The sequence below is a fragment of the Lampetra fluviatilis genome, chromosome 6 (genome assembly GCF_964198595.1).
Source record: "Lampetra fluviatilis chromosome 6, kcLamFluv1.1, whole genome shotgun sequence".
Classification (NCBI taxonomy): domain Eukaryota; kingdom Metazoa; phylum Chordata; class Hyperoartia; order Petromyzontiformes; family Petromyzontidae; genus Lampetra; species Lampetra fluviatilis.
This window is the reverse complement of record NC_136280.1, coordinates 13,296,269-13,307,572: the sequence shown is the minus strand read 5'-3', so window position 1 is coordinate 13,307,572 and position 11,304 is coordinate 13,296,269. Positions and strand designations below refer to the sequence as shown.

At 49.0% G+C, this 11,304-nt stretch overlaps 1 protein-coding gene across 3 annotated transcripts in view; it reads right to left on the bottom strand.

The window, feature by feature from the left end:
* Positions 1-374: 374 nt before the first annotated feature.
* Positions 375-11,304, bottom strand: part of LOC144933169 (solute carrier family 35 member E2B-like) — a 29,108-nt gene continuing 18,178 nt past the window's right edge. For all 3 annotated transcript variants that reach the window (XM_078857781.1, XM_078857782.1, XM_078857780.1), the window contains exons 3-10: positions 9,506-9,674; positions 8,129-8,249; positions 7,055-7,182; positions 6,340-6,460; positions 5,804-5,857; positions 4,213-4,285; positions 3,540-3,670; positions 375-2,980 (exon numbers count right to left, since the gene is read on the bottom strand). In XM_078857781.1, coding sequence (XP_078713907.1) covers positions 2,719-2,980; positions 3,540-3,670; positions 4,213-4,285; positions 5,804-5,857; positions 6,340-6,460; positions 7,055-7,182; positions 8,129-8,249; positions 9,506-9,674 — 1,059 coding nt within the window. In that variant the 3' untranslated portion in view covers positions 375-2,718. The remainder of the gene's footprint in view (positions 2,981-3,539; positions 3,671-4,212; positions 4,286-5,803; positions 5,858-6,339; positions 6,461-7,054; positions 7,183-8,128; positions 8,250-9,505; positions 9,675-11,304) is intronic.

The following is an 11,304-nucleotide window of genomic DNA, read 5'->3' as shown; positions in this document are numbered from 1 at the left end:
ATAACCTTGCAGGTGCCTGACCATATTTATATTCTGTAAGATTGACACTGCACAACATATCATCTGTAAAATATGGTACTGTACACCGCACGCTTGAATAAATTCTGCTTAACATAGGACACGATGGCCCATCTGCTTTGTGCCCTTTTGATTCATCAGCCATAACAAAAAAACACAATAATCACTTTATACATTTGTAACGTAATAAACCAACATTGTAATGCAAAACATGTTTTGGCATTATCAAATAATTACAATTCGTACACCCACGTTGGCAATGTAATGAAGCAATTGCAAACAATAGGATATTTGAAAAGAACGCAGCTTGGAAAATTATTGGATTATGTTTTTACACCTTTACTTGCATGTGTATGTTTTTCTTCTTCAAATCAAGTTCCTGCATTTTTCGTTTTAACACGTGGTCCCACAAAGCACAGGTTGATATTAAAATTAACGTTCAGTATGTGACTGGGCGGCTTTGAATGGCTGTGGCCAAAGGCACTCAACCAATATCGTTTCAGCCACCAGTTATTGAAGCAGGTTGTTACCAGGTTGTTACCGGGGGTATCAAGTTTTCTGTTGGTCTGTGTCTCAAGTGTAGGGAGCAATACAAGCAATCGTCATCAGTTATGATCTAAACGTGATATTTTGATTATTTTTTATTCACTTTATTTAAATTTTGATTATTTTATTGTTCTATCTACACAACTTTACCGAAAGACCCAAAGAATATGAATTCCTGCAGTCACGAAAGCTTTAAGTCAAGATTTTGTATGGAGTTGGTCTAAGTCTGGTTACCAGTTATTGCACACACAAATAAAATTCAGCTTTGTAACACATGAAAAAGCTATTACACGTTCACCAGAAAAGTATGAACACAACTAAAATTATAGAATTAAGAAAGACAAGTTTGTCGCAAAGTTACAACAGGAAACGTGGATGCATTTCTGAAGAAGCTAGTCCCTGAATTAAGATTGATGCTTAATTGAGATGTTAAAGTGGTGTAGCTGTAATGCAGCAAGCACACAGTTCAGACAAAGTTGTGTTAACGTAACACAATATTCTATTTCCTTAAGACTTGTTTTTTTAATTCTCTTCACACCTTAACGAGACTTGTGCATAAGTACTTTGTGATTATATATATTACATTTTAGAATAAGTGACAGCTAAACGCACTTGCCCCGACTGCAAGGTAAAATCTTTACAATGTATGATATATTCATATTAATATATGCAATCACACACACACAGACAGCTCGGGTTCAATTCCTGGCAGTTTCACACATCAGTGGAGAATTGGTATGTGAATACGGGATGGACCACCCCTTCCCTAGGTCACCACAGCCTGAAATGAAAAGCAACTCTTTGTTGCTGATGTTGATGATCCCAACACCACAGCAGGTACAGTACTCGTTAAAGACTGAGTCAACCTAGAGGAAGCCAAGGACAGTTTTCAAATCCCCATGCCACTGGTGTCAATTATGGCTCGGATTCAAATTCGAGTTGCAAGGATTAGGGTGTGGTGAGCGAACCACGATGTTACTACTTCCCATGCACACACGCACGCACACACACATTAATACTGACATTTACAACAAAGGTGCCGATTCTACAGGGTGGGGCGTTATATCATTCCACAAGGCCAAGGCTCTTAAACCACATTAGCACCGATGTATAACTCACATTTACTGTCATGAAGACACATATACAAACACATACATTGGGGGATGTTAGTTGACAGGTACAGTATATACTTTCCCATGACCTTCAGTTTTTTTTACTGCTAAAGCTGCAGTATTTCTTTCAATCTCAGGGATGTAGGTGAATTGTTTGAACCCTGTTCTCAAACTCATGATTGTGTGAAGTTGCCACTCGTGAAGACCATCTGTAAAATGTCACTGCCAGGTCCTAAGAATCGTACCCCACACTTTTTCTGGCGTGGTGTTTTGACATGTGCTCACAAACCATATAGAGGTATCTTCAAATTATGTACTAAAAAAAATCGCTATTGTATGTACATCAATCAGCCAGCACAGTAGTTAGTGTGTCCAATTCACAAGCAGGTTTCCGAGCTAGAATCGTGTGGTAAAGTGTCAAGTCAATCCATCATCCTGCCATGGTCAGTAAACTTCGTACAACCCTGCAGGAACTCAACAGTGGTGGTTGTCCCATGAGAACGCGACTTGCGTAACAGAAATGTGAAATTTCCACCAACAACCCAGGGTCATCAGAGACGAGGGTGGCTCCAAATTACTCCAAGAGATATTTTGATTCGCTGACGTATCAATATTATACACATGACACGGATGGATAGCCTACCAGTAAATCAGACTCCTGGGATTTAATGACTTGTGTCTCACTGTGACACAATAACTGGAAGGAAAATGGTCAAACTTCCAGGCACTTCCATTCATTCAAACACTCTGTTGTGTTCCACAATAGGGACCCAAGTATTAAAGACTTGTGGGAGCCCCTCCTTGCTTAGCCAATAGCTGTGTCGTCGGCAGAGGCGTGGCTACTATAGGTAGATATGGCCACTAGCAAAAAGGCTTTTGCCTCCAGCGCGTGGCCAGTAAAAGCGAGGTGTCCATAACCTTCTCTCTGCCTACGCCTGACCAATATTTCCCATCGTCTTATCGTGTTGATCCCCAAGCTCACCGTGGGATCATAAGGAGGACATCACTGCCAGGAAATGGAAGGGCCTACTGCTGGCCCCGATCACAACGCGTGTGTGTGTGTTTGCGTCTGCACGTTAATCTGCTTGCAAGCGTTGCTGGGAGTGCCGTGCGTTCCTTGCGTCCCGTGTGTCGCGTGCGTGGCCGCCGTGGCACCGTGCCCCCCGTGAGCACGAGCGTGGCTGTAGAGCGCGACCCCACCCACGACGAGGGCGCTGCCCGCGGCGGAGACGACGCTCACGGGGTTCCCGAACACGAGCACGCTGAGCCAGATGGAAAGCGCGTGCTTCGTGGTGCTCGCAACGCTGCTCGCGGGAACATGCGTGGATGCACGGGGAAAACACAGGGAGACGCGATCAACGACAGGCATACGTACACATGGCTAAACAGGGGCACACCGATTACACACATCTACACATTGATGTACACGGAAACACGCGTATATTGATACACAGGGAAACACGCGTATATTGATACACAGAGTACACAGATACACTTCGACACACATGGTTACACACGGATGTACCCATATAAAAACAGGTACACAAAGACGCATTTGCAAGGGCACACAGATCCACACAGGTACACAATTAGGTACACAAATAAATGAGTGCATGGACATGCAGATACAACACGGGCATGGGCAAACGCATTGACATGGGTGGATGTGCTTTTGCGAATTGTGTGTTGGTGGTCAGGGAAGGTCTGTGTATCGTGTGGGCAGTGTGTTGTGTCGTGTTGTGTGCTTTATGTGTGTGGTGTGCGTTGTATGTGAGTTACGTGGCATGTGTGGTGTGTGATGTATGTGTTGGTGCAGTACGGTGTGTGATGCATGTGTGCGGGGTATGTCCATGTTGAGCCTACCTGAACGTGACGGGGGAGATGTATCCCATGAGAGCGAACGCGCACACGCTCTGTGCATGGAAGAGAGCTCCGTCAGTCACGAGTAGGCCAGCCAGGTCTGGCGTGATGGGCACGGCTAGCCACACCATGTCCTGCACACACCACATATACGTAGTTCCTAATACATAACACCCACCATACCACACTCCACGCTGTCCTGCAGACAAACACATTGAATACATCACACCATGTCCTGCACACACCAAAGATCCCCTGTGTAGCCTTCAGCAGAATGTGGAGGCAAGCGCCGTTAGCGAGCACCTACGAAGGCCGCCACGGCACACAAAGGTGGGTGGTCAGCATCATTCCCAGCCGCACTTTATCTCCCCAGTGGCGATGTTTACACACCACACCAGGTACTCATTTGAGGTAAAGTCGACCTAGTGGAGGCCCAGGACCGGTTCAGAAAATTGTCAGCGGGAATCTAACTCGGGTCGCCGGGTTCGTACCACAGGGCTCTAAGCGCTGCTCTACCGCTCGCAACATGTCCTGCACACGCACGCACGCACCGAATAACTTCCCGTATATTACACACCACAGCGCACATCATACCACACCATGTCCTGCACACACCACATACACCCACATGCGCCCCACACGCAGACTCTGGGTGGAGAGAACATGAGTGCTGTACCGTCATGAGCAACCAGGCAGGGATCATCATCAACACGGCGGCTCCACTCGTATAGAACTGCAACTCCGCAGGCCTGCACACACACACACCCACACGATGAGACAAAGATCCTCCGTGTAGCCTTTTAGCAGAATTGAGGAAAATGCCGTTCGCAAGCACGTATGAAGGCTGACACGGCACACGAGGGGGGCGAGTGGCCAGCCTTTGTCTCCCCGGTACTCGTGTTTGTACACCGCAACAGGGACCCATTTGAGGCTGAGTCGATCTAGGGGAAGGCATAGGACTGGTTCAGATATTCGTCTGAACCGGTCCAGACGTCTTGGAAAAGGTCGAATTACCCACACTTGACTCCACCGTACGCAACCTGCTAATCAACTAACTGTGGTGTGCCCAGTTGCACTGCTGAGTAGACAGAGGTGGGGTTTACGAAACTTGTCCCGTTGTTTCAACTGCCGCACCGGGAGATCGAACTGGTGACTTCTGCATTGGAAGTCCAGTGTGCAGACCATTACACGTGTCAATTCGGCACATGCTCGTTACATGAAAGTGTGCTTGTGTAACTACGTATGTATGTGGCTGCGTTGGCTGGGTCATGTAACCTGCATGCCCAGCCACCTCTTTCCCAAGCGGTTTCTGTTGGGCCGGATAGAGGGGGCTAAACGATGTATGGCACTGGCTAGAGAACAGATAGGCTGATGTGGTACAGGAGAATGTGGAGCCGAGTGGACTTGCTGAAGACTGGTACCAGCAGTGTCAAGATCTGCCTCATGGAGGAGGCTCGTGAAGTACGTTACTGTGCAGTCGGAGGCAGTCGTCCTCCAACAAGAGAGGAGCGGCGATGCTCATGTAATAATCCTTCTTGAGACGGCTTCGGAATCAGTCCTTTTTATTTCCACTTCCACAAATACACTTTACTCACACACTCTCCGTTGCTGGCAGACAACGGAGAGAGGGCAGACTTCACACCAAGTCCCCACCGCGCACGTGGCACCCAGAGCCCCCGTACGCGCGTGACCCTGCTCTTGTCGTTCCCAAGTCTGCTCCCGATCATTCCCTCTCTCTCTCTCTTAATCCCTTCGTCACGTGGTACCCCCCAGCCAATCCTCCATGGACAGCCTTGACCGTTCTCGATGGTTTCCTGTCAATCCCGGGACCACGCCTCTGATCCGGCTCCCCATTAGCTGGGGCCCCGAATGGCCAGGCCAATCACCCCTGCTGACATGCCGTGATCACGCCGGGGCCATGCTCCCTGTCTCAACCCTTATTGGCTACAAAGCAGGACCGGCAAGCCAATCCCCACGTGAACCCTCTATGGCTGTTATTACACTCACAACAACAAGCAGAGCGCTGGACTGCTAAAAAGCAGAAAGTTAGTACAGTGGGGTGGACGTCCGTCAGTCATGTCAGTCATGTCAGTCAACCCTTGGCAACTGGGTCTGTGCCGTGACCTCCTGCCAGTTAGCCTTCGACACTTAACGTGAGCTAAAAGTACACCTAGCCTGGCACAAGTAGAATGGTGGTTGTTGTGAATATGTGCGTGCATGTGCATGCTCGTGTGAATGGCGTGGGTTTGAGCATGTGTGCTACTCACGTAAATCGATATTTGTCACCACTCAGAAGCTTCTTGGAGAACACGTTCTGTAAACTGCACACAGATGCACATGTGAAACACCGTTAGCAACTTTCCCATTCCCACTATACACACACACACTAACTCAATGTCAAAAAGCGGCCAGGTGTAGCGCTGGATGACCAGCGCTACACCTGCACGCTATGCGTCTTGCCTGCGCTATCCCAGCGCTCACCAAGCCCCACTAGGGCTGGTACTACACACACAACGGGGTGTACGAGATGACGGTGCATCGCACGCCACGGCCCTTCCGGGCCGGCACCATACAGTGACATCCCCAATGTCACTACACTTGCACCGGGACTCGTGCCCACCACATTTCGCCACTGCACCCCCGGGAGCCGGTGGCATTGACGAAGTGTAGGTGGTGTGAGAGATGTGAGAGGTGGGTGATAGGTGTGGAAAGTGGGAGAGAGGTGTGTGAGGTGGGAGAGGTGTGTGAAGAGAGAGAGGCAGGAGCAAGAGAGGGGGGAGAGTGAGACAGGAGAGAGAGGTACCAGTCAACGATGTTGGTGGAGAGGGCAGCACTGAAACCCAGCGAGCTGAATCCGACCTCGGTGGCTGTGCACATGGACAGGCCCAGCATGACGGGCATGAGCGACGCGGACACACGCCAACCTGCACGCACAAAGATCACCCGTATAGACTTAACAGACTGTAGGAGCAAGTGCCGTTAGCGAGAACTTACGAAGACCAGCACGGCACACCAGGGGTTGGGTGGTCAGCACCATTCCCGGCCGCGTTTGGCTTTTGGTAATGTTTTCACGTAGCCTTGAAGTGCACCTGGCCTGGCACAGGCGCCATGGTGACCTCACCGCCACTTAGGGGTGAGGATCCAGTTGTCAACCGCCCCCTGTGGTTAAACCATGGAGATTTAACTGCACATCTTTGTGTTCATGTTTCTGTTGCGTTGGGTTTCTCTTCAGTTACAGGTCTGAATGATCATCCCCTTAGAATTATTGTTCCCTCCGTAGTGTAAAGGTTAAAGCCCTCTCCATATATGTGGCTCCCAGAGGCATGTGGGATCAGTAAACATTTATGGCCGTGCCGTGCTGAGTAATTAATGGACTCATCCTGGTTCCTGCTTACTGCACAAAACATATGTGCAGTGAGCGCAGGGTGTGTACTCGTGTGCATGGTGTGTAGGGTGTGCATGGGTGTGCAGGGTGTGTATGGGTGTGCAGGGAGTGTCTGGGTATCCAGGGTGTGTACCGGTGTGCTCTCCAAGGATGAAGCGTGACATGAGAACGGTGAAGATCGGTGCGGAACTTTTCACCGTCTCAGCGAACGACACCGCCACGTTCTTGAGGCAAACAAGGCCCAGCACCACCGTGGCACACCTACAACCACAACAACGCACTTACTCACAACCACAACAACAAGCAACAACCACAATACACTCACAACAACAGCCATAGTGATCGTCATCACCATCATCACTACTTTTGAGAACCAGGACAACCGTGGCACAACTACAGCCCCAATGACCACAACAAACTGACCAGCAACACTGCAACAACACACTTGTATCAACAACAACAACACAATAGTCACAATGATCATCATCATCACCAGCACTGCCTCTGATGACTGGAACGATAAGGGAACATTACTGCACCCACATTTAACTTTGTATGTTGTCTTGGTGTGGTCTGGGACTGTTTTTGTTGTTGTTTTGCTGCCTGGCCCAAGCTTGCATTGAGTGTTGAAAAATCAGCAGGAATGTATGTACTTACGTAATTTGTATTTTAATACTTTGTGTTTATTATTTTTCGTGATTTGCTTAGCTTTTCTCTATTTTGCACTTCTATCGATTTTTTTTTGGGATTGTTCATTGTTTGTTGTTGTAACCTGCTGACCTGCCCCGACTGGACATATGTGAAAAAAAAATTCACGTCGTCGAGATGTTAACTACCTCGCCTGGTATGCAGGTGGTATGAAGGAGGTAGTGGGTATGATCCCGACCCTGACGTCAAGATATTTGAAGTTTGCATGTTCTCCCTGTGGTCGCGTGTAATTTTTCTCCGGGTCCTCCGGTTTTTCCCCCCACATTTAGAATCAACATCACGGCGTTTAGAGAATTTGGCTGTTATACATTTACACACGAGAAGCCACCTCCGTGAGTTATCATTGTGGCCAGGTCACTTCTGAAACAGAGCTATATAGCCGAGTGGGCCTTACCTGGTAATACATTTTAAAAAATTTGGCTTCATCAGATTCTTCCTTCAGTCAAAATACAGATTCTAAATTCTGAGACCGAACGCACTGCCCCACGATGTGCTGCACCTCATGCCGCCCATGAGCGTCATGGCGGAGACGAAGTTGGGGGGGAAGTCCTTGTGGGAAGACTTCCGGAGGCACATCTGTATCAAGCCGATGACCGACGTGGAGACCATCTGCACCGCTCCTACACACACCCACAAAAGTATGATACACACAGTACATGTCAGCACTACTCCTACAAAGACCAAGAGCCCCGTATAGCATTTAGCAGACTGTTGGGGCGAGTGCTGTTTGCGAGCACCTATGAAGGCCGGCACGGCACACAATGTGGTGGATGACCAGCACTACACCTGGCGCGCCTTTGTCTCCCGAGTAGTAATATCTACACACCGCCCCAGGTACTCATTTGAGGCAAAGTCGACCTAGGGGAGGCTCAGGACCAGTTCTGATAATCGTCAACAGTGATGACCGTGAGCAGGAATCGAACTCAGGTCACTGGATTCGTAATTCAGCACAATAGCTGCTGCACAACCACACACAAAACCACACACATAAAAATCTCGGACAAAATTCCCTTTTGAGCCGAGACAGAATCTTGAGGCAAGTGTTGTTAGCGAGCGCCTATTCAAGTCAGCACTCGAGACGCACGAGTGGGGAAGACGACCTGGTTGTGTCTACATTGGGAATCTGACCTCGACCCCCCTGCAACGTCACACGACGGGGTGGTGTGGCCATCACCACGCCTGGCCCCTTTGTCTCCCCAATGTTGATGTTAGCACACTGCACCGAGGATTTATTTAAGGCTTAATCGACCAGGAGGAGGCGCGGGACCGGTTCAGATCTCTCGCCATTGATGGTAGGCATGGCCAGGAGTCAAACTGAGGGAACCGGGTAAGTCGCATAGTGCGCCAACCACTGCACCGCCACAAATGCCCCCACCTCCAACAACAGCCGCCGTTCGCTACTCAGTAACGGTGACGTCTCCACGGCGCTTGTGCTAGCCGAGGTGCATGATGAGGCTTGAAGTGTTGATGGCTCACTCGCAGAAGGTTACAGGTATCATGGGTTGACTGAGATGACTGGCAGATGCACCACCTGTCCTCCCCAATATGCCAACTGCCTGCGTTTTAGTCACTCCGGCACTGCGCTCATCATTGTGAGCATCGCTCCTCTGCCCCCCACTGTTGTTGGAGGCCGACTGCTTCCAACTTCCCAGGAGCGTCCTTCACGAGCCTCCTCCACAGAGGCCGATCTGAACACTGCTGGTACCAGTCAACAGCAAGTCCACTCAGTCCTACATCCTTCTGTTCCCACAGCAGCCAATCTCTTCTCCAGCACGTACCGCGATCGTTTAGCCCCCCCCTATCCAGCCACTCGCGCACAAACACAGTGCATCCTCGCCCATGTCCGCATGCGGTGCGTGCGTGTGTCTGTACGTACCCAGCGTGGCGGGCTCGCCGCCCAGCAGCGAGAGGATGTACTTGTTGAGCACCAGCGTGCAGAAGCTGAGCCCGTACCACAGGCACAGGTAGGTGAAGGCATGGCCGCCCCACAGCCCTGATCCGTGCTCCAGCTCTACTGTCTCCTGCAGGGTCACCCGGACCGAGCCCTGATGCGGGTTATGGGGTCACGGGGTAACAGGGGACATGGGGGGGTAATGGGTAACGGTGGCCACGGGGGTCACGGGGCTAATGTGTAATGGGTAACAATGGTCAGAGAGGTAATGGGTAATGGTTAGCGGGGGTGATGGGAGTCGTGGGTAATGAATGGGTCACAGTGGTTATGGGGGACATGGAGGTAATGACCCTGTGGGTATAGGTGACCAGGCTGAGACCATCAGCTCGCTAAATTTGAGAACCCAGTTTAATCACAGGTGGCGAAAACTCTTGATATGAACCAAGTGGTGGTGGCAGTTCAGGATCTCTTAACCCTGAACCATTCGGCCACTTCACTCAAATCAGAGATATCCATTGTAATTTATATGACCCCTCTCTGGTCTTCGCACCTGATTGGTTCACAGTGACGACATCATATTTACCCCTGTACTTAAGACCGAAAAAGGAGGATTTCTCCATAATTCTGGTTGTCGCCTAATGAGGCTTGTAATTACCAGCGAAGCATCGTACTCGAATTGTTAATGTTGTGGGTTTACTCTCCAACACACCGGTGTGCTGAACAAGTAACTGATTGGCATGTTTTGTTTAGGTGAAAAACCTTACTAATTGGCTGTGTCCTGTGGTGGCGGGTTTAAAGAAATACTTATATTTACGTGATCTAACCCAAAAAAACTCTATTATGGACACCTCACTCTGTTCTGTTTAACAGATGTAATGCAGAGACAGGTACGGTTAAAAGTTACAGAGCCTCCCGCTCAAACGGGTGGCGAGCGGATGGCGACTTTCGGATGGCCAGTGGTGGAAATTCTACATTACTATGGTAAAGTTATACTTGATCTAATAGATGGGCTATTGATACTGGGTTCATCAAGTGTACCCTCAATTGAAATTTGAACTTGTGACTTTATGACTTCTGGTTGAGTACTCTAACCACAGCGCCACCTGGGCAGATGGGACACGTTGGAGGTAACACGGGAAGTGGAGGCAACACGGAACAGTGGGGATAATACAAAGTGGGGTTACCAGGCAACACGTATGTGAATCAGTGTGTGGCCACATACGCGTGTGCATGTTAATGTGGGGGGGCAGTGGTGCAGTGGTTATTGCACTCTGCTACGAACCTGACGACCTGGGTTCTATTGCCAGTCACGGCTAACATCAGGTGATCATAGAACCAAAACGTTGGGCAGTTCACGAGCATTGGTTCAAGCAAGCCTGACTGCGAATGATACGGTGAATGTTTAAAATCGGTCCAGAGTTTGCGAGTCAGGAACCAATGCTGTTTATAGGATACACTCCCAGAAGGCCGTACGGCAAATGGGATTTGTCAAAATATGTTTTCATGTGGAGAGACAAATATGTGATGGAGGCATTATTTTATTTTGCTATTTCATGTTTAGGTTAACCAACCTCAAATAATGCTGGTTACACCACACTCAAGTAAACCATTCTGGCATTAATAGGTTCTCACTAACAGCACTTTCCATAAATATTTATGCAGACTATAAAGGTCATACTCTTTGGCAATCTTTGGAAGAACGTAATCAACCAGGTACGGTGTTGACTGTTGTGTTAGCCGACTCTCTGTGTTGTATTGTATTATATTTCTAAGTTTACTAGGTT